We start from the raw sequence: 19664 nt of genomic DNA, 5'->3' as shown, positions 1-19664 counted from the left end.
AGGGGGTAAATTGTGAATTGGATATGGTCCTGGACAATAAAGCTCCCCGACTTTGTTGGATAGCCCTGTTAGCCCCATAGGAAAAGGGGTTGGGTGTGATCTTGTGACACCATGGGTGATTAGTGAATGCCCCCTGCCCTGCACATATGACTTGGCCAGGTCCCACAGATGAGACATAGATTTTAAAGGGCATTTTTAAAATTTTTCCTTTGGCCAATTAAGGATTCCCCAGTGCTGGTGCACATAGAACCTGTTGAAGTTCAGGACAAAGCTGTGTAAGTGTGGTAACACCTGCCCAGCAAAGCCACCTCAGGCAGCATTTGTGCTTTCCTGGAACTGAAAACTGGCATGAATTCTCCCTGAAGGACATGATTTAACTATATTAGTACCTGTAACTTTGTCCTTTTGTCCATAGGTATGTTCTTGCCAATACTATTGGGAACTGGACACATGCCTACGCCAGAATAGCACACATCTCTGCCTGCTGGGTATGCATTAAAATGCCTATGAGTTCTATTGCCAGAGTACCCTGGTGAGTCCAGATTATGTCCCTTGGTGGTTGGATGTGCCTGGGAACGACTTGCATTGTCACCTCAATATGGGATGAAACTGGTAATGGTTGTTAGTATTTCTAAGTGCAGCTCATATTTTTGTTGTGTCCTATAGGAAGCAGGGTTCTACTTTCTAAGAGATAATTGCAGAAGACATACACATATAGATTGTATGGCAAGGAATATTAAATGGGTGTATTATATGGCAGGCCCAAGATGGCCCTCACTTCTGGAAGGCTATGTTTTAGTACATAGTCAAGGACATAAACATTTGCTTGTGAGTACTTTTGTAACCTATTGGCAATGTGCCTTCTTTGTCTGGCCTGCATATTAAAAGAGGCCTATGGAAATGGCTCAGGGGAATGGGAGCTGGTAGGGGATGCTGCTGTCTCTGAATAAAGCATGTCTGCTATCCCAACTGTACCTTGTTTCTTCTTTCAGCTGTGGGAGTTCCAAACCTTCCCTCTTGGATCTGAGCCTCAACTTGACAAATGTGTCAGAGAGTTGTAAATGTTCATCATATTAAAGAAAATAGGGAAGGGAAACATAGGCTGTCATGGGATTGATTTCAGTAGGGTATCCAAGTAAGTCCTTGTTGACTACTTGATTTTTAAATAAAAAAATAACTGATCCCCACCATGGCAGTGGTGGTGGGAGACAGGTAAAGGAGGTAGGTTGTCTTTTTTGGGGGTGTGGGTACCGGGATTGAATGCAGGGGCACCAGACCACTGAGCCACATCCCCAGCCCTATTCTGTATTTTATTTAGAGACAGAGTCTCACTGAGTTGCTTAGTGCCTCGCTTTTGCTGAAGCTGGCTTTGAACTCACAATCCTCCTGCCTCAGCCTCCCAAGTAGCTGGGATTATAGGCATGCAATACAGAATCGACAGAAGACAAAACAAATCAGAGTGTTTTTAAAATAAGAGAAAAATAGATTCAAAGCAAATTAAAATCCAAAGTGTTTCCACAAAGATTTTGTTAAGGGCAAATTTGTGATTTCCAGATAGATGTTTTTCTTACCTCTGGTCCCCACACATCTTCTAATGGGACGTCCTTGTTAAGCTCTGTCATTGTCTTCCACGTCTGTGCTTCATTTAAACAACCACTCTGTCAAAAGATGACATATATATGGATATTTTAAAGTTTTCATTGTCAATTTATTCCTAAGTATCTAATATATTGTGATGCCACTGAAAATTTTATGTTTTTAAAAACTTTCATTATAAAAAAAATAAATAAATAAAAACTTTCATTATGTATTTGCTTGCTGATGTACAAAGGAACAACTGACTTTAGTATCCTTGAGTTGGAGGAATTTCTTAAACTCACTTGTTAATTCTGAGTGTTTCACATGAACCTCTGTGCTACCTGTGAATATGACAGTTTTCTCCCTCCTTTCCAATTCTTATAAGTTTTATTTATTCTTTGCTGCTTATCCTTTACCATATTACAAAGATTTCAGGAACAATGTTATATAAAAATGGTGGCATAGCCGCCCTAGTTTCGTTCCTGATTTCAGAGGGAGGCATTTCATTTTCACCATTAATATAATGTTTGCTATATTTTTAAAAAATTTTATTTATTTTATTCATTTTAGTTGTTGATGGACCTTTATTTTTTATTTATATGAGGTGCTGAGAATTGAACCCAGTGCCTCACACATTTGAGGCAAGCGCTCTACCACTGAGCCACAACCCCAGCCCTGCTATAATTTTTTAAATCTAAATTTTATTAGGTTAAGAAAGTTATTATTCACTTTATAAGCTTTGTTGTAAAAATAATGCTATGTGTAGATAATAAATTCTTAATTTCATAACTTTTCACCAAATATTACAATGATCTTATGCTCTTTCTTCTTTATGCTGTTGATACATTGAATTTGATATACCAAATCCATTTTCAAATGATATACCATCCATTCATTCATTTGTGAAATAAATAACATTTGGTCTGGATGTATTATTCGTTGATATATTTCTGGGTTTGATTTACTAATGTTTTGCTTTGGTGTTTTGTATGCGTGTTTATGAGTCAGACTGACCCATAATTCTCTCTTATTTAAGATTCTTAGCAACTCCTTGTGGTTTCACAAAATGAATTGGAAAATCATCTCCAGCTCCCATTCTCTGGAAAATATATTGTGATGCCACTGAAAATAAAACTGAAGAAATTTTTCCTTAAATGTTTGATAGATTTCATCAGAAAAGACTTATAGGCTTGGAGTTTTCTATTTTTTTTTTCTTGTAACAGAAGATATTTTAGTAGGTTGTATTTTTAAGGCATTTGTCTATTTTATCTACTTGTTCTTGTAAGATTTGTTGACATAAATGTTTATAATAACCTCTAATACATTTTTAATGTTTATAAAAGTTGTAGAATTTTCATTTTACTCCTTATATTAGCTATTTATAATCTTTTCTCCATTTTCGTTGGTGACTTAATTTTATTAGTTTGTTTAAAGAATCAATTTTTGTCTTTGTGACTACTTTATCTTATATTTGTATCTATTTTCTTAATTTGGGGTTTTCCCCTTTTTTTTCTTTTGATACTAGGAATTGAACCCAGGTGTGCTTAACCACTGAGCTACATCCGCAGCCCTTTTTATATTTTTATATGGAGACAGGGTTTCACTGAGTTGCCTACTGCATTGCTAAGTTGCTTAGCCTCCTGAGCTGCTGGGATTACAGGTGTGTACCACCATGCCCAGCTTAATTTGTGTTTTTAACTTTATTATTTTTTTTCTTTTACTTTTTTTGAGCTTAACTTTCTAATAATGTTTTTCTAACTTCTTGATGTGACTGTTTAATTTTTCAGATTTTCATTTCTAATACACACACATAAGCCTATCCATTTTCCCTTGCACATGACTGTAGATAAATCCAGTGAGTTTTGATATTTGCTATTTTAATTATCATTAACTCCCAGACATTTTCAATTTCCATGTATTTTTTGATGTCTGGTTTATTTCATATGTATGGAAATTTCTAATTCTTTTTTGTTATTGATTTCTAGTCAGAATATATACTATGTAATATCAATCTCATTAAATTTCTTGAGATTTACTTTAAAGAGGACATATGGTTAATTTTTATAAATGATTTGTGGGTGCTGGGAAAGAATATGTATTCTGAAATAGTTGGTACAGTGTTTTAGTCTATTAGGCCAAGTTTGTTAAGCATGTTGTTCAAATCTCCTCTATTTAAAATTTTGTCTCCCATGCTGCAATAGTTACTGAGGGAGTTGGGTTAAAATTTCTTATGATGTTTGTGGATTTTTAAATTTCTAGTTATTTCAATTTTCTATTTATATGTTTTAAATTAATATAATTATAAATGTAAATAAAAATTATACATCTCAATTATAATTGTTATAGATTCCCAGTGAGCTGAACCTTATTTTTATTTTGAATAGCACCCTGGTAGAAGTCTGGTGCAAATCTGATGTAAGCCTAAGTGCAAGTCTGTTCATCACAAATTTTCTCAATTTTTGTCTAAAAATGTCTTTTATCACATTTTTAATCAAAATAATTAAATTTTCATTTTATTGTGGTAAAATATATATCATTTATCATTTTCACAATTTTTAAGCATTCAATTCAGTGGCATTAAGTACATTAATATTGTTATTCTAACCATCTAGCTCCAGAATTCTTTTCATCTTGCAAAACTGAAACTATACAATTTAAACAAGTCTTCATTCCTTGCTCCCCATGGTGGCTGGCAACCACCATTCTATTTTCTGTCTCTATGATTTTTGACTACTGATAATACCTTGTACAAAATGTATGATATGTCAAGGTCATTGTACTGTCATGTATAACTAATTAAAACAAATTAAAAAAAAAGAAAAAAAATAATTCCTTGTACAAATTGGATCATACATTATCTGTTCTATGACTGGCTTGTTTCATTTAGCATGATGTTCTCAAGGTTCATCTACATTGTAGTGTATATGAAATTTTCTCTTTTTTTAAAGGTGAGACCATATTCCATTTTGTGTGTATGTGTGTGTGTGTGTGTGTGTGTGTGTGTGTGTATGTCACATTTTCTGTTGATGGCATTGGATTATTTCTACTATTTGGCTATTGTGAATAGTGCTGTTTATACGTTGGAATGTAAATATTTGAGTCTACTTTCAATTTGTTTGTTTATATACCTAAAATTGCTGGATCATATGGTAATTCTAGTGTATTAAGGCAATAATCTAGATATTAAGGATACTTATTTTTTCTAAGGATTTTAATTGTCAGAGAGGAACAATACTTATATCTCTCTATATTAATAATATATCTTTATTTATATCCAGATCAATATCCAGTATATTATGGGTTTATGTTTTATTTAACTCAATTCAGATGTTTTTGGTACTGGGGATTGAACCCACAAGTATTTTACCACTGGGCTATATCCCCAGTCGTTTTTATTTTTTTGTTTTGAGACAGGGTCTCAATTAAGTTGCTGAGGCTAGCCTCAAACTTGCAATCTTCCTTCCTCAGCCCCCCCCCCCGCCTCACCCCCCCCCCCTCTGCTCCAGTTGCTGGGATTACAGATGTGTACCACTGTGCTTAGCTCAAAATCAGAATTTTTGTTTTACTTCTTCCATCTTACATATGTATCTCTTTGCTTTCATACTAAAACACTTGGTGAGGAATGAGAATATTGAAATATTCCCTAATTACAGGTTTGTTTTATATTACATACTTCACAGCTTCAAAATAACAATACAAATACTGCCTCCACCATCATGGTTATTGAAGCAGTTAAATCTTCTCTAGCTCATGTTCTTCAAATTCTCCTATACTATATTTTATAATTATACCATATCTATGTTACCAAAGAGTACATCCATCATACACTATACTCTTTCTCTACGTTTTTTCCCCCTTTTAATTTTCCTTTCCTCATTTTGTTTTAGTTTTCAGGTAATTCTGTATTTAATACTTTTCTCTAGTTCTTAGAATATCTTTGAATCAACAGTAATTTTGGTTATCTGAAGCTTATTATTTAGTAACTTCCTCAGGAAGGGCTAATTGGAGTAATATTTCCTGAGTTTCTTACATGTTAATTATATTTAGTCTGTGACCTTTATAGTGTAGATCACTTTTGCTTGATATAAAATCCTTGGCTAAATTTACTTTCTTTTGGTGTCTTAAATATGTTACCACATTTTCTCCCAACATAAAATATTGCTAAGAATGTCTTATGGTAATCAAACTTTTTTCCAATTATTTCATTTTGTGGCAAAATACACATAACAGAACTTACTGCTTTCATTTTTAAGTGTACAGTTCAGTGGCAAAAATAAAACTCTATACTAATTAAACAATAAGTCCTCATTTCCACCTCCCTGTAGCACTTGGCAACCACCACTTTACTTTCTGTCTTTGTAACTTTTGACTACTCTAAATACAAGTGAAATCAGGTAGTATGTGTGGTATTTGTCTTTTTGTGACTGTTTGTTTCACTTAGCATTATGTTTTTAAGATTCATTGAACTTGTAGCATGTGTGAGAATTTCCTTCCTTCTAAGGCTGAATAGTATTTCACTGCATGTGCAGTTTACATTTTACTTATCTTCTTTTTAACTAATGGATATTTGGGGTAGGTTTCACTTTTTGGCTCTCATATACAGTGCCATTATAACATGAGTGTACAGATGGATCTTTGAGACCTATAAGTGATCATCAGTCAGATATAGGTTAGGATAAGGCAGAAAGATGGCTATTTTAAGTTGTTATGTCCAGGAATAACTCTTGAGGAAGTGAGATATAGGCATTGGCAAGACAGGAGCAGGAGAATTAAACTATGCAGCTCAAACTGGATAGAAAAAGAAGGGAAGAAAAATGGGAAAGGAAGGCAGAAGGTACAATATAGTTATGTCTAGTTTATGTGAGGAAAAAGTAAAAGACTTAGGAGCATTGGGAATAACAATGAAAGAGCTAAAGAATTGGGGGTTGAAGTCAGAGGCTGGAGTGTTTAAATTTAGGTGCTATTTTAATAGGAGGAGCTATCTCTGTGGTGCTGCCAATAATAAACCCCAACCCTCAGAGTTTACACATTAAAAGTTTAATTTATTTTTATTATACATAGCCCAATGCAGATGTCTCTGGTTAGATGGTTGTGAATTGGGAACCTAGGCTTTTTTTTTTTTTTTTTTTTAATCTAGTGGCTCCTTGAAGTTCCTCCACTGGATTATTTTTATAACGCTCTGATCTATCCTATCCTTAATTATTGTTGTAACATACTGTTATGAGATAAGATTGGAAACACAAAGGTTAATGGAATTCCTTCTTAATTATTTCATCTGGAAACAACACACATAATTTCTGCACATATTTAAGTCATGAGAACCTCTCTTATGTCATCATTTAAATGCAAATGGATCTGGGAAGTGTAGTCCCTGTTTAGAAAACTTTCCAGCAATACCCTTGTGTGATGGATGACAGAATTCAGAAGTCAACTATAATTGTTTTCAGGGCATGAGAAAAAATAAGTTCTGAGTATATGACAACAGCAAGCAGGGGTAGGACAGATGTCAACTGGTTGGTGGGAGCCTCAAACAAACTGGAAATATAATGATAAACCAATGATACCATGAGTTAGGGAGAGCATCAGCTCCACACCTCACATTTAAATATATGGGGTAAGAGAGAGCAAAGGGATATTCTCTCAGGAGATTCTACTGAAGAAGGATGGAAGAGCACTTAACCCTAAGGTATAATGAAAAGGTTTGAGAAGGAAGAGAGTAATGGGATTCTGAGCCAAGGTAATAGAAGATTACAGTAGTTTAAGGATGAGACTCTGAGGAGGAAGTAAGGTAGATGGTATGACATGTTGGGTGTTGAACAGTATAGGAGGAATGTGTGGTTAAATGGATTTATTTGGTTACATACTGCAAGACAATAAGTTCTTACAGTATTCTGGGAAGTGGCAAGTGGAGCTCAGTTCTCTTGGCTGCCATGTAGGTAAGTTGTACCTCTTGGATATTGAAGTGTTTAATAGAGATGAAGACCAGTTTGGAAGGAGTCATTCCTGGTTTGTTTGAGCCTGATATCTCTGGGCAATCTTAGGAATCAATGCTGATAACTTCTGGAGGGGTTCCTTCATGATGAGAGACCTTCAAGGGCTAAAAGACCCACTCAGGGAGATAAAGTATGGTGAGTGGGAGTTGTAAGGCCTCTCTGCCATGTCCCTACAAATTGAAAGGATAAAATAAGGGAAATTCACAGAGAAGGCTGAGATTAACTGGTCATGGAAGATAGGAGATGGAAAGACATTGAAACCAAGGTCAGAAGGGGCAAATGATGCAAAGAAGTTAAGAAATTTGAAGCCTGAGATTCTCCATTTGATTTAGCACAAATGTGACAAACATCCCACAGCTGAAGTTTGATCCATTAAACATTAAATAGAGTTTGGAGAGAAAAGAAAATACTCATATATAATTGCATCACTCTTGTATAAACTTTATTTTTTCCTCACTCCCTTATATGTGTTTTATATGACAATACATTTCATAAATAAAATTTTAGTTGTCGATGAATTTAATATAGAAGTGATTTTTTTGACTCACTGCATCCTGGTTCTATTTCTTTAGATCTTTTACATATGGATTTAAAATAGAAAGACATGTCTAATTACATGCTAAATCCTGTTTAAATTCAAAGATATCATACCTGCTTCATAGTTTTAGTAAAACTATAGTCATGCCTGCCATGGATTTCCCACAATATGAAATTTACTTGGATATCTTCAATAAAGCCATTATCATCAAATCTAAAAGAGAGATCAAAGACAAAAACAATAATTAGTGTGAAATAGAGGAGTTAGGAGTCCTGGCTTTCAAGTCCAATGGGCACAAGTTTGAATCCTGTCTTTATCACTTATTAGCTTTGTGATCCTGGGAAAGTTACTTAAACTCTTGAAGCCTCAGTTTTTCTTATCTGTCAAATACTAGTGCCTGCTATATAGGTCTATTTTAGCAGATGAATGAAATCACAGGTATTATTCAAGATAAAAAACCCTAACAATAAATTAATATAAAATTGTAGCTACAAGTTCCTTTTGCTTTAGTAAGGACCATATGTTGACAAGGGTAGCTGAGGCCTGCTGCCTAAGACGGGAGGTGAGGAACGGAGGGGAGAGCAAGGCAAATATCCCTGAGGTCATTTAATTTAAAAAAATTGACAGTTGCCTATTACACATTAGAGAATGAAATCACAGAAAGACTATGAGCACTGAGATGTTGTATATTTCCCAGGAGAAACCAGCTAGACGATGTGACTGAGTCTCAAAGGCTCAGCAAGGTTACCCCCTGAGTGGGGCTAGTCTCTACCAGCAGTAGACACCAGCACAGCTCTACATGAGCAGGATACGCCTTCCCTAATTCCAGGTCTGGGTACACAAGCCCAGCTGGGCTTAGAATATTTCCCTGAGACTCTGAGTTTTCAAAGAGATGTGGTTTTCAAAGATTTTTTCCCCCTTACTACCATGTAAATATAGGGGCTCAAGAACAAAGCTAAGGTGAAATTATTGATAAAGCCATACCTTTGCATACTAGAACTGGTGTCTGTAAAAATAGTTATATGACTTCTTTCTCCATCAGTTATTGCTCATATTTCTGAAGGAAATTGTCCCCTTACCCCTTGGATGGAATTTTCACTTAGGATGTTGGTCTCAGGCACTTTCTTCTAGGCTACCAAATTTTGCAGTGTTGCCTAATTTTTTGATATAATTTCTCATTTGACAGTTCTGTGCAATTCACAGAAAATAATAGGTCCTTGACAATGTCTCGTTTTTCCCCTGTCCAAATCATTTTGTAGTTGTTGTGGCTGGCTTTCAGATCTGCTATAAATGGCTATCATTCAAGCCTGGTTATAAGAAGCAGTTATTGACCTATTCTCACAAATTGGGTGAAAAAAGTTTAAGTGTCAAAAAGTGATATCTAAGAAGCTGTTTTTTTTTAATTTCCATATTAATTAGTTTTGAGAAATCATAAAGAGATGAATTCAGAAGGTCAGTACTCAAACAGGCATGACTAGCTAGGAACTGCGTATTGGTGCTTGACTTCTTGGTGTCAGAGGAGGGTCACAGAGAATTCTGAAACTCTAAGCTCTGGAGTCTTTCCAGAAAAAACCCTATGGACACACACACACACACACACACACACACACACACACACACACTACACACACTTTTGTAGTTTCAGAGTTGGGTCAGGGTTAGCAAAGTTTTAATTCTAGCAGCTTTTGAGGAGAAGGATTTTTGTTTTATCTTCTGAAAATCATGAGGTTCTTGACATTACAAACTGGTTGCAAAGCCATGTTTTACTTAAAAAAAACAAGAAGGGCTGTGGCTGTGGCTTAGTGATAAAGCTCTTGCCTCGAACATGTTAAGCACTGGGTTTGATCCTTGGCACCACATAAAAATAAATGAACAAAATAAAGGTATTGTGTCCATTAAACAAACAAACAAACAAACAAACAAACAAATAAATAAATAAATAAATAAATTAAATAAAAATCGATTTGGACCATGTTAACGGCCAACTCTCACAAGAGCAATGAGCTATAGTGTCATCTAGTGGCAATAATGATGCATTGCATGAGCCATAATTTCTGGGTTTATAATGATCTTAGATAATGTTTTATTTATTTCATTTTTGAGAATACATGACAAAAGTACTTGCCAATGTAAGTATTGTTTCTGTTCATTAATGTTCATTAGTGTAAAATAGAATACTAATGAAACCTGAAAAATTCAGAAATGCACAGTTTGGGCTTATTTCTGACAATTGATAATTTTTTCACTATGGTAGTTCCTCTTTTGGTATTGAAAAAACCTCGCTGTTGATTTACATTCATTAGACACAAACTTTGTGGATATCCCATTATATTCATTATGTCTTTTATTTTCTGTATTTGGATGCTTTAACATCTTGGACTTTGCTGACACTGGAGGGATTACCTAGGGTTAGCCTGTTCCTAGCAATAAAAAAAAAAAAAACCTTCCAGGAACTCTCAAATGCGAGCCAAGCAATCTACACCGCATACCCCCAATCACCTCTATCCTTCAAGCTGGATGTATGATCCAACTGGGATAATTTATGTTCCCAGTGGGGTCACATTCCCAGGACTTGTTTCGAATCTTATTAGCATTTAATGGTAAATTTATTATCCTTTTATCTGTAAAATTCTGCCCAACCTTGTTCCTGAGCCATTCTCTCTTAGCCTGTGGACTAATAATTTCCCAGTGGTCACAGTTCCACTGATTCTCGAAGCTAATTAATTAATTAGCACCTGAATTTATGTCTGACGAATACCTGGTTGAATACCCTGTTTGCGTCTATGTTTTGCTGTAATTCAATATATCTGGACACTAAGCTTTATTAATCTGACAGTAGTTGGCCTCTAATATTTGGTTGATCATCCTAGGAGAATTGGAAGCAAAAAGCTCTATCAAGTTATTGTGAGTAGCAGAGACACCAATAAGTTGCCTTTAGAAAAAAGTGCTACTGCAACTCCAAAATAGTGCTGCTCCAATAGTCTATTCTCAACTTCAACTTCTTCCATCATCCATATGTCCTTGACCTCTTAGAGACTGCCAGTTTCCCAATCTTCCCTTCCTCGGGTGGCAGTTCCCTCCAACACTCTTGTCACCTGCTCCTTACTCAGTCAGGATCTCAGGTTATCTGATCCCCTCTCTGACCAGCTTCCTAAATTCACTCATGTCTTCTTCTTCCTCTTGTAATCAACATCTAAACCAAACCTTGGTTGTTATAATATGACTTCTTTAGAAAGTCAGCATCCATGGGGATTGGACCCATTCAAGAGATCTTACCTCAACTGTGCCTTTGATGCTCTCCTGTAATCTTTTGACTGGTCTTTCCTCAGCCCCTTCTCATAGTATCCTTAGTAACCTTTGACCTCTTCCTCCAGGCCCCTCCTCAATGCCTCCCCTTTCTCAGTTTGTAGAGGACTCTCCTTTCTACATTACATGAGGAAGCTGAGGCTATAGGGCACGATCTTTCTCAACTCCTGCATTCTTATCTCCAAACCAGTCAGTTTTTACATTCATTTTTACTATCTCCCACCGCAAGTCTTAAAGGATGAGTTCTTCCCCTTTTAACCTTGATTTTTGGCTTTTGATCCTATTTCCTCAGTTTTTTCATGGGCCTTGCTCCTATAGCACGTTTTAATTATGAAAATATTTCAAATATGCAGAAAAACAGAAAATAATGTAAAAATCATTACATCTCATTTCTACCCATGTTTTCTGCTTTACTTACATGCAAGGACCCATAAATCCTATGTAGTATTACATTTTGGATTTGAAAACATACACAAATGATATTACATTTTGTCTACTCTTCTCCATTCAATATTAGGCTTTGGGGTACAGCCTTTGAAATTTCTAGTCTCTTATTTTCTGTTTTTCTCAGCATCAGCTCCCTCTTTACCTTTTAACTTGAACTACGGCATCTGATTTTCCTCTCTCACAAGCTTCCTAGTTCATGTACTTTAACTAATTATATAATTTATCCATCTACTCTTTCATTAATGGGCTTTTAGGTTGTTTCCAAATTTTCACTAATATGAAAATTTTTTCATCTATGTGCAGTGAAAATATGAAAAGTCTTATATATGTAATGTCTTTCACTTTTGCCAAAATGCTTTTCAAAGTGGCTGTAGTAGCTATCTAAGAGTTTTTATACATTTACACAAATGTTTTAGAGCAGCTCTACAGAGGAATTTCCATTGTTCTACATTCCTGGCAATGCACAATAGAGTAAGATTTTAGTTTTTTTTCCATTCTGATGGATGTGAAATAGTATGTTATTTAAAATTTTTCATTTTGTTGATCACTAAAAACATCTTGCAAAGAGTTAAGTTTGCAGGCCTTAGAAAACCAGGCTTGCAAGATTAACCCTTGGGTGGCATCTAGGAATTTGGATTTTGGGAGGATTCTCTCCATTCCTTTGTGGTTTACTATGTTATTTACACTTTAACAATTTATCTTTTTTACTTTGTTTATGGTATATTTAACTATAGATGAATTTTGCATTGTGGCAAAATATAACATAAAACTTATCATTTTAAATGTTTTAAAGTGTATGGTTCAGTGGCATTAAGTACATTCACATTGTTGTGTTACTATCATCATCATCCATCTCCAGAACTTTTCATTTTGCAAAATGAAATAACTAAATTACTCCCTATTCCACTTATCTAAATAACTAAATAACTCCCATTAATCAACTCCCTAGTCCACTTATCTCTCAACCCTGGCAACCATCATTATATTTTCTGTCTCTGTGAATTGACTTCTCTAAATACCTCCTATGAGTGGAATTCACTTAGCACAATGTCTTCGGGATTTTCTAGTGTTACTACACAGAGTCAGAATGGCAATTATCAAGAATACAAGTTACAATAAATTGTTACAAGCTGTCTGTGGGCTGTGTGTGGACTATTTTGTGCACAGTAGCCTCCTGAAGGGATAAGTCTGGGACTGGGAACTCCCCGAGGCACCCCACAGGAATTGACTGCCTGATGCAGGTGAACTTCCCCCTCAAGGTCTGCCTAAGATCTCACACAGCACCTGAGATGGGTGTGACTTGCTGAGATGTCAATCTGCTGACTGCAAGACGTCAGGAAGCAAGACCCCGCCCTTGAAACTTTATCCCTGCCTTTGATGTACCCCATTAAATAAATCACTAGAGCTATTTTCTCTTTGTCTAGTTAAGAACCCATGTGGACTAGTGTTTGTGTTCTATTATTTGTTAGTTATTAGAGATATTAAGATTTAGGGTGGTTTCAATTCTTCTGGGCAGACTCCCCACCCCAATGAGATGCTAATAATCTTCCATACCCAAAATAAATGTTGGCAGGATGTGGGGAAAAAGTTACACTCAGACATTGCTGGTGGGACTGCAAATTGGTACAACCACTCTGGAAAGCAGAATGCAGTTTCCTCAGAAAACTTGGAAAGGAACCAACATTTGACCCAGTTATCCCACTCCTCAATATATAACCAGAGAACTTAAAATCAGCAAAATTTTGATGTAAGGCTGCCATGTCAATATTTATAGCAGCTCAATTCACAATAGCCAAGCTATGGAACCAAATTAAGTGCCCTTCAACAGATGAATGGATAAAGAAAATGTGGTATATGGAATATTACTTCATCATAAAGATAAATGAAATTATGGCAGTTGCTGATAAATGGATGGAACTGGAGACTATCATGCTAAGTGAAATAAGCCAATCCACTCAAACCAAAGGCTGAATGTTCTCTCTGATATGGGGATGCTAACACACAATGAGGTGTGGGGGAGGGAAGAGTAGAAGTTCACCGGATTAGACATGGGAAATGGAGGGAAGGGAGAGGGGATGGGAGTAGAAAGACAGTAGAATGAATCAAACATAACTTTCCTATATTCATATATGAATACACAACCTGTGTAACTCCACATTATATAAAACCACAGGAATGGGAAGTTATATTCCCTGTATGTATAGAATGTCAAAATACTCTTTATTGTTATGTAAATCTAAAAAGAACAACAACAAAAAAGATTTTGTTTCAGTATACCTCAGAGTTTTCTTCCCTTTTAATGCCAAATAATATCCTATTGTGTGTATATAGATCCTCCTCGACTTTTGATGTTATGTCCCAATAAGCCTATGGTAAGTTGAAAATACATAAATGCATTTAAGATGCCTAATCTACTGAACATAATAGCTTAGCCTAGCCTAACTTGAATGTGCTTTGAATATTTACATTAGCTTAGAGTTGGGCAAAATCACCAAAATAAATCCCATTTTATAATAAAGCATTGAATATCTCATGCAATTTATTAATTACTGTACTGAAAGTGAAAAAAGGAATGGCTTTCTTTACCCTGGGAAAAGACTGAAATTCAAAATTGGAGGTACAGTCACTGAATACATATTACTTTTGTACCATTACAAAGTTAAAAATTTTAAGTCAAATTCTCATAGGTCAGAGGCTATCTGTGTATCATATTTTGCTTATCCATTCTTCTATTGATGGACACTTGGGATTGCTTCCATAAAACGAACTAGAGTCAATAATGCTGCTATTTTGATGTACAAATATCTATTTGAGATCTTGTCTTTCATTACTTGGGTTAGATATCCCAAAGTGGATTTGTTGGATCATATGGTAATTCTATGTTTAACTTGATAGTTAACTTAATAATTCTTTTTTTTTCATCAGCACTTAAAAGTGCCATTCTTTTGTCACATGGCCCTATTTTAGACAAAAAGTTGGTTATCCTTCTTATCAGTGTTTTCTTGAATGATTTTCCAGCAGATTCTAATGACTTTATCTTTACCTTTCATCATTTTGTCTGATGTACCTTTGTGTGGTCTTCATATTATCCTGTGTGGGGTCTACTGAGTTTCTGGGACCTGTGGGCTAATACTTTCCACTAGATTTGGGCAAATTTCAGCCAATATTTCTTAAAAGTTCATTCTTTCTTATTTTCCTCCTTCTAAAAATATTTAAGGCCAACTGTTTGATATTGTCCATAGTCTGTGGAGGCACTTAATTAAACTTTTTTCCCCCTGTGGTTCATTTTGAATAATTTCCATTGAGCTCCCTTTAGTTTCGTCAATATTTTTTTACCTGCTTTGCTCAATTTGCTTTAAAACCTTTATTTTTAAATTTCAAATTCTGTATTTTTAAATCCTAACATTCTAATTTGTTTCTTTTATTTATTTATTTAGTTAGTTAGCAATTTTTTGCTGACATTCCCCATCTGTTAGGCCATACTCTGTACTTTTCCTCTGAATTCTTTAATATATTTATAATTGCTGTTTTAAAGTCCTGTTCTACTAAATGTCAGTCAGTGTCTGGGTCATCTCTGGTCTGCTGCTATTGACTTTTCTAGTGATTATGGGTCATTTTTTTTTTTTTTTTTTGCTTCTTTGGATGATTGGTAATTTTTTATTTAGAGTAGAACATTAAAAATTATTCATGAGATGCTGGATTTTATTATTTTCTTTAAAGAGTTGTATTTCTGTTTTGGGAGCAATATAAATTAACTGGTGGATTTCTTTGATCCTAATGAAATTTACTTTAAAGCCTTGTTAGGACTTTAAAATTTTTGTTTTGTTTTACTCTTAGCATTTTGTCCTTGGCTTGATTATCAGGTGTGGCTCTTCTGTTGTCAATGGAAAGCCCAAGGTGTTTCCCACTCCAAGGTGTTAGGATTTGAAACTTTAGTAGTTCTTTCCCAGCATCAGACAGTTGTTATCATCTCTACCTCCAAACAGTTATTTTGTGCTTGGTTCCTAGGAGCCATTCCCCATACATGCACAGTTCAAAAGTCTTGTTTCTCCCTTGAAATGATTCTCCTTTCTAAGATTTTTCATCTAAATTTATAGCTACTTTGGCAGTCCTAAACTTCAGTTTCTATCTCTTGAGTCCACTAGGACTGTCACTTTCTGTTAAAGCCATAGTGGGAAGTAACCTCAGGAAAATCTTCTTTCAAGGATAATATCCCTACCAGTTTTTGCCCTCCATCATAATTACATCACAGCATGTAATTATCACTGGGCAGAGGTTATGTTAAATAAAATCACTCTGCCATTTCTAGAACTTGAATTCTGTAAGATATTTGACTATTTTAGGCCCTTTGTTTTTTTTCATAAAAAATTTAGGGTCTGATTGTCAAGTTCTGTAAAATATCCTGATAGAAATTTACTGGAATTGCTCACCAGCCTATTATGCTGACACTTTATGTTCCAACAGCATCATACTTGTTGAACAATAAATTTTCTTCCCTAAAATACCACTTTTGCTTGAAAGGCTTACCTAGTGGAATTTATATTATCCTTCCCATTTCTCCTCTTCCCTCCCTTGGCTCAGCTAACTTTAAGACGCAGTGATTCAGCTGAAATGTAAATTTTCTAGAACATTTTCCAGAACCCATCTCCCACAATAGCAGGGTTAGATTCTTTTCTTTTGAGTTTCAATACCAACACCCATGCCACATCCCTTTCTATCATTCTGCTTAGCATACCAACTCATATGTTTGTCTACTTATCAGACTCTTGAATTCTGAGGGTAGAAATCCTGTACGCCTTTCAAGGGTGCTTGGCACGGTACTTGGTAAAAAATAGGTATGTAATTGTGATGAACTGACCCAAAGAGTGTACTGTAGTGGGAGAGGACATCCAGATTTAAAATTTTTACTCCTGAGGGATTAAGCATTATGTAAGCAAGAACAAAATCCAGGCCTCAGTAGGAAAAAGAGTGCCTTAGGTGCCCAGGAAAAGCAGTGGTATGATTATATGTTTAGGAGAACCAAACAAAGGAAGATGACAGTTTAGCCTGAGAGTACAGAGAATTTTGACCAGATTATAGGACTGTGATGTGAGAGAGAAAGAGCACAGGTTAGAAACTTAGAAGAGCTATGGGTGGCAATTTGGGGGCAGGAAGATGGAAATGGGGGTGCAACATGCTAGCAGAGGCCTTCTGGATCCTAACTGGGGAGAGCTCTGATAACAAAACTAAATTGGAGCACCGGATTCATTACTTCTACACCTATCCACCCTGAGAGATTCACATTGTCTTTGGCCTAAGTGGTCCTCCAAATCTGAAAGCTGTCACTAGACTTTTGATGTTTTAGACCCAGGGACTTCACTTCAGATAGCTTATCCTAATGGCATAACTGGACTAGTGTCCAACTATCCATGTACATAAACAAATATTCAACATAATTTTGTTTATAATAACAGAACATTTAGAAACACGGTCATTTACTTCTTACATTTTTCTGTATTTTAAATTTTGTAATAATCTGTTTAACTTTTATAGTCATAAATCAAGAATAAAAGAACCAAATCAGGGGCAGTGGCTACAGATAAGTGGTAGAGTATGTGCTTAGCATACACCATGCCTTGAGTTCAGTTCATACATACACACACACACACACACACACACACACACACATGAGTAAAGTTAGCGATGATATTTTTGAGATCTCCTCAATATGAGTACTCAAAATTCTTTCCTTACAAACTTCCACTTATTATAAGCTTATGAGAAGAGAAGTCATGTCACCTTCATAAGGCAGTATCCAGGCAGGAGTTGCCTGGGGAGACATTTGGAGAGGATAAAGGGAGGGTTGCTGCATGCCTGAGAGGGCTCTCAGTTCTTACCCTCTTATGTCACAGTGGCTAAACTGTAACCTCTCTCAACATGCAGAAGCCGTTTGTCCAACTTCATATAATTAATACTGAAAACCAAGTCTTGCATGAACTGAGTACTCAAAAAAGTTTATTATTACGTGCAAGAGTAATTACTCTTGTTTTCAAACTTCTATTTTGAAATTATAAAATATGTTAAAAAATCTAATGATAAACTTACAATTGAATGAAAGGTTGAAACTCTTCTCTGGAATCAAGTCTCAATGGGCAACCATATTGTGACCAGTTATAGCTTATTTTCTAGAAAAGGAAGAGTACTTTAGTTATTGTATATATTTGACTCACTGACAAAAATTACAATTTTCTTACCAAGTTTTTAGGTGGTTTATCTCTCAGATATGACCTGCAAAAAAAAAAAAAGACATTCTTCACTATTTATTTCTCTCTCCTTTTTTAAAACATAAAAAAGTAAGACCAACACTTTGCTTAGGTAAGAAGATGTCATGAAAGTCAAATAGGTAAACATAAGCATAAACTGTTGAGTGCTTAATTATGTTTCAGGTACTTTCTACACATATTAACATATTCTTGTAACAACAAAAGGTATGAATTATTGTTTTTCATTTGTATGTATGGCATCATTCTCAGAAGTTGTACAAAACTTGTTCAAGGCTACAAATCTTGCCTTACTACTAAGAAGTTGCATGATTATCAAGTCCATGTTCTTTGCTCTATTCCGTTGCAGTTCTCCTCCCCTTTCATGAACTCAAGAGTTTATTCCTTTAAAACCACATTCTCTCACATATTTTCTGTCTTGTCAGTCTCTAACTTGCATCACTTGTCACTTCTCACTTGTTCTATGTGTCTAAACCATGCTCCAGGAGAGAGACTCAAGAAATTCCTGCCATGGTGGATATAACCTATTTCATATTCTTACTTGTCAGGTCCAGCTGCCACCTAGACATTGTAAGGTGGTGCCTTCACCAACTACTACACATTTTCTCCTCATCCCTTCTACTTCACCCACTGCCTATACCAAGCATTGCAACCTAGAGCATGTAAACTCCCCCACCTCTCCATCCTGTCTTGAAGTTAAATCACTTCAGGGCAGCTTTGCCATTGAGGAGCCACATCCTTGGTCTTTTTTTATTTTTTATTTTGAGACAGGTTCTTACTAAGTTGACCATGCTGGCCTGGAACTTGTGATCTGCCTATCTCAGGCTCCCAAGTCACTGGGATTATAAGAATGCACCACCACACCCAACCCCAAATTTCATAACTTCTAAAAGATTCCTATAAGTATGTTAGAGGCTGTGGACTTCTATACTTTTGATAGACCTGTATATATTTAAAGATTATTTTTACAAAGATCTTTATTTTACAAAAGTAAAATATTTTGTTTAGTTATGTCTTCAATAAATAACATTATTAAAATATGTAAAATTAAATACAAAATATAGTATAGAAGTTCCGTCACTAGACTATTTGGTGTCAGGACTTTCCTGGTAAATCCTTTACTAGAATTAGAGAAAAATTATGTTAGAAAAAAAATAATCTTCTGTATCTTCCTTAAACTAGAGGGAATGATTTTGAAACTAGAGACTAAATATGAGGCTTGCTTTGTTTATCGAAATAAATTGAAGGAGGAGATTATGACTAAATCTTTCTCTTGTATATTTCAGAGGTTAGTTATATTGTCTACATGTTTGGCTTAATACTGAAACTGACTATAAAGTATAAAGCCAAACACATAGACATTAACAGGGATTCAATGAATAAGTACTGATTATAAATTACTATTATAACATTAATAAAAAACTCAGTGCTAATGTTCCTTACTTGTCAATCACATAAGAAAAATCATGGTGAATACATTCTTTGTTCAGAAATCTAAAAAAAGAAAACAAAACAACAAAGTTGTAATATCATTCCTTATAT

General features: G+C 35.2%; 1 protein-coding gene across 1 annotated transcript in view; it reads right to left on the bottom strand.

Moving 5' to 3' along the window:
- Catspere (catsper channel auxiliary subunit epsilon) overlaps positions 1–19664 on the bottom strand; it is a 151119-nt gene that overhangs the window by 19837 nt on the left and 111618 nt on the right. Inside the window, exons 16-20 of the mRNA XM_077802935.1 lie at positions 19566–19616; positions 18096–18129; positions 17947–18026; positions 8223–8322; positions 1572–1658 (exon numbers count right to left, since the gene is read on the bottom strand). Coding sequence (XP_077659061.1) covers positions 1572–1658; positions 8223–8322; positions 17947–18026; positions 18096–18129; positions 19566–19616 — 352 coding nt within the window. The remainder of the gene's footprint in view (positions 1–1571; positions 1659–8222; positions 8323–17946; positions 18027–18095; positions 18130–19565; positions 19617–19664) is intronic.

This window comes from Urocitellus parryii, chromosome 9, assembly GCF_045843805.1.
Source record: "Urocitellus parryii isolate mUroPar1 chromosome 9, mUroPar1.hap1, whole genome shotgun sequence".
Taxonomy (NCBI): domain Eukaryota; kingdom Metazoa; phylum Chordata; class Mammalia; order Rodentia; family Sciuridae; genus Urocitellus; species Urocitellus parryii.
The sequence above is the reverse complement of the archived record's forward strand: the minus strand, read 5'-3'. Positions and strand labels throughout refer to the sequence as shown.